General features: G+C 53.2%; 1 protein-coding gene across 1 annotated transcript in view; it reads right to left on the reverse strand.

Moving 5' to 3' along the window:
• The window catches only part of MPND (MPN domain containing), a 16,973-nt gene that overhangs the window by 8,989 nt on the left and 4,783 nt on the right, over positions 1 to 3,201 (reverse strand). Inside the window, exons 2-3 of the mRNA XM_012556122.2 lie at positions 967 to 1,061; positions 107 to 303 (exon numbers count right to left, since the gene is read on the reverse strand). Coding sequence (XP_012411576.1) covers positions 107 to 303; positions 967 to 1,061 — 292 coding nt within the window. The remainder of the gene's footprint in view (positions 1 to 106; positions 304 to 966; positions 1,062 to 3,201) is intronic.

Here is a 3,201-nt window from a genome sequence, read left to right on the forward strand (position 1 = left end):
AAATTCACAACAAAGACATCTCCAGGCACAGTTTCATTGAACAAACTGTCAAATGTATAAAGAAGAATTAACATGAATTTCACATGATCTCATCCCCCCGCCGTACCTGCCATGGCCGTGCCTCCCGCGTTCAGCGCGCCGCCGGGCCTTTCTTCCCGGCACGTGACGCGGCTCCGCCCCCAGGGTGAGGGGGGCGCCCGGCCAGGGGCGGGGACCGGCGGGGAAACTGAGGTCTTCGGGCTACCCGTGCAGGGGAGGGGGTCCGAGGACTCAGTCCTCCAGGACCACTGGGGAAACTGAAGCCTGAGACCACCGACCATGGTGAGGAGGCGGGTGACTGGGAGCTCAGCTCGTTGATTCAAGTGGGGAAACTGAGGCCGGGGACCGCCGCTTTCTAGGTGCTAGTGGCACTTGTTAGGTTGAGGATTGGGGCTGGAAGGCGCAGGAAGCTCAGCCCACTGGGATGAGCGGGGAAACTTAGGGCCGCGGCCACTGCTCCGGAGGAACGCAGAGGCTTCGGCCGTTGGGACCAGAGGGGAAACTGAGGCCCAGGTAAACGAGCCCCGGCGACTTGGGGCTGCGCGTTAAAATAGGGAAGCAGCCCCTTGCAGGCTAAGCAGGTCTCAAAGCGCCCAATCCGAACCAATCTCTAAAGGGTTAACTTCCACTCTCCCGGGTCGCCCTCAACTAATTCCATGATTGGACCAGAACGAAGCCTGCCCACCAATTATAGGAGGGCCATTTTTTCTTTAACCAATCGGCAGCAGCCAGTGGATTCTCTACACCCAAACAATAGTAAACTACGGTGTCTGCTTAGTCGGTCTCAGCCAATGGGCAGCCGACCATCTCAACCAGTCAGCAGGAGGCACTGGACCTCGCGCATCCAATAAACTGCTGAGGCGGCTACTCAGCTAGCCAATCAGCCCCCGAGTCAAAACCTGCTGTGTGGGTCTGGCCGAGACGCACACGCGCGCGCGTTGCTGGGGGGGCGGAGCCTCGCTAGCAGTGCGCCTGAAGAGACAACTGTCCTTTGTCCCCGGCGCGTCCTGGGACCTTCGCGCCTAGGCGGAGACAGACCAGGTGGGGGCTGCCCAGAGCTGCGGGTGTCATGGACTGGGCTCAACTGGGGGTGGGCATGCTCGGACCCCAGTTGGGGAAGAGGGGACAGGACGAAGCGGGAAGGGACGGTCAGGGCGCGCTGGAATCAGGCTGAACCTGTACCGTATCCTGCGCCACCAATTCCCAGCTCTGTAACTTTGGGCACGTGACTTGACTCAGTTTCCTCATAGGGATAACAGTAGTTCCTACCTCTTGGGGTTGTTTAAGTGAATTAATACGTGTATAGACTTTAGCCCCAAACCCGTTGCCCTGGAGTCGATTCTGACTCATGGCGGCCCCATGTGTTGCAGAGTAGAACTGCACGTGATAAGGTTTCCAGCGGACGTCATCTTACAGAAAGGAGCCCTGGTGGCGCAGTGGTTAAGTGCTCGCCTGCTGACTGAAAGGCTGGGGGTTCGAACCCACCAGACGCTCCACAAGAGGAAGACCTGGCCTCCCATAAAGATTGTTGCTGTTAGGTTTGTCGAGTCAGCTCCGACTCTTAGCGACCCTACGTACAACAGAAGGAAGCATTACCTGGTCCTGCGCCATCCTCACAATCGTTGCTATAATTGAGCCCATTGTTGCAGCCACCGTGTCAATCCATCTCCTTGAGGGTCTTCCTCTTTTTCGCTGACCCTCTACTTTACCAAGCACGATGTCCTCCTCCAGGGACCGGTCCCTCCTGATAACACATCCCAAGTATGTAAAAATTACAGCCTTGGAAACCCTATGGGAAGCCTCTACTCTGTCCTATAGGGTCACTATGAGTTGGAATCAACTAGATGGCAATGGGAAATCTTACAGAAGCAGATCTCCAGATCTTTCTTCCACAGCACCACTGGATGGGTTTGAACTGTCAGCCTTTAGTTTGGTCGCTGAGCACAAACTGTGCCACCCAGGAACCTTGAGTTTAGAACAGGGCTTGGCATACAGTAAGAGCTTGATAAATGTGAATTATTCTCTTTTTGTCCAGCCCAGGCCTCTTCTTGGACGCCCTACCCTGCCAGTCCAGGGATGGTTCGGTAGCAGAATTCCCCGCCAATACACCTTATGTGCAGCCACCACCTGTCATTGGAGGCTTGCATGTTGCTAGGATGCTGCACAGGTTTCCGTGGAGCTTCCAGCCAGTGAAAGGCCTATGGATCACAACAGTCCGATCTGCAACTAATCATAGGGATGGCACAGGACTGGGCAGCGTTTGGGTGTGCGGTGCATGAGGTCACTATGAGTTGGGGGCTGACTCACCGCAGCTGACAACAACCCAGTCCAGATGCCAGCTAGGCATTTTCCCAGTCCCCTTCCCCCGCATCAGCAGGGCCCAAACCAATGTTTCTTCTCCCATGTCTTGCTCACTTTCCCCTCGATTTGATTTTATCCTCTTCCTTCCAAAAACCTGGGCCACACCCAGTTTCTCTTGCTGGGAACCTGGTCATCTCCCTGGACCTTAGGTCTCCACCTCACCCCCCACTCCTGGCCATCTCTCACCCTGGCCCCAGCGGCAGCTTTCTAGAATGCAAATGTTACCACCTCCCTCCCCTGTGCTAAACACTTGATATCTCCCCATTGCCTTTGATAAATAAAATTAAAACCAACAGCCATGAACTTATTGATTGCTGTGGCACTCAAGGTGGCTGACATGATTATCAACCTTATTATGTGGCTCAGCAAAATTAAGTGACCGCTGAGGGTCACACTGCTCTTCATGAATTCCAAAGTCCATTCTTTGGTATGTGGATAAAGTCCACATGGAGTCCTTGGCTGGTGCAAACAATTAGCACGCTTAGCTGCTAACTGAAAGGTTGGAGGTTCCAGTCCACCCAGAGGCGCCTTGGAAGAACGGCCTGGTGATCTATTTCTGAAAAATCAGCTTTTGAAAACCCTATGGAGCACAGTTTTACTCTGACACTTGTGAGGTTGCCATGAGTAGGAGTTGGCTCAATGGCAACTGATTTTATAAAGGCCAAGAAGCCCTATAACCATTAAGGTAATTGAATTTGTAATTTAAAAATTCACAACAAAGACATCTCCAGGCACAGTTTCATTGAACAAACTGTCAAATGTATAAAGAAGAATTAACATGAATTTCACATGATCTCATCC

This window comes from Trichechus manatus, unplaced genomic scaffold (assembly GCF_000243295.1).
Source record: "Trichechus manatus latirostris isolate Lorelei unplaced genomic scaffold, TriManLat1.0 scaffold00057, whole genome shotgun sequence".
In the NCBI taxonomy this organism is placed as follows: domain Eukaryota; kingdom Metazoa; phylum Chordata; class Mammalia; order Sirenia; family Trichechidae; genus Trichechus; species Trichechus manatus.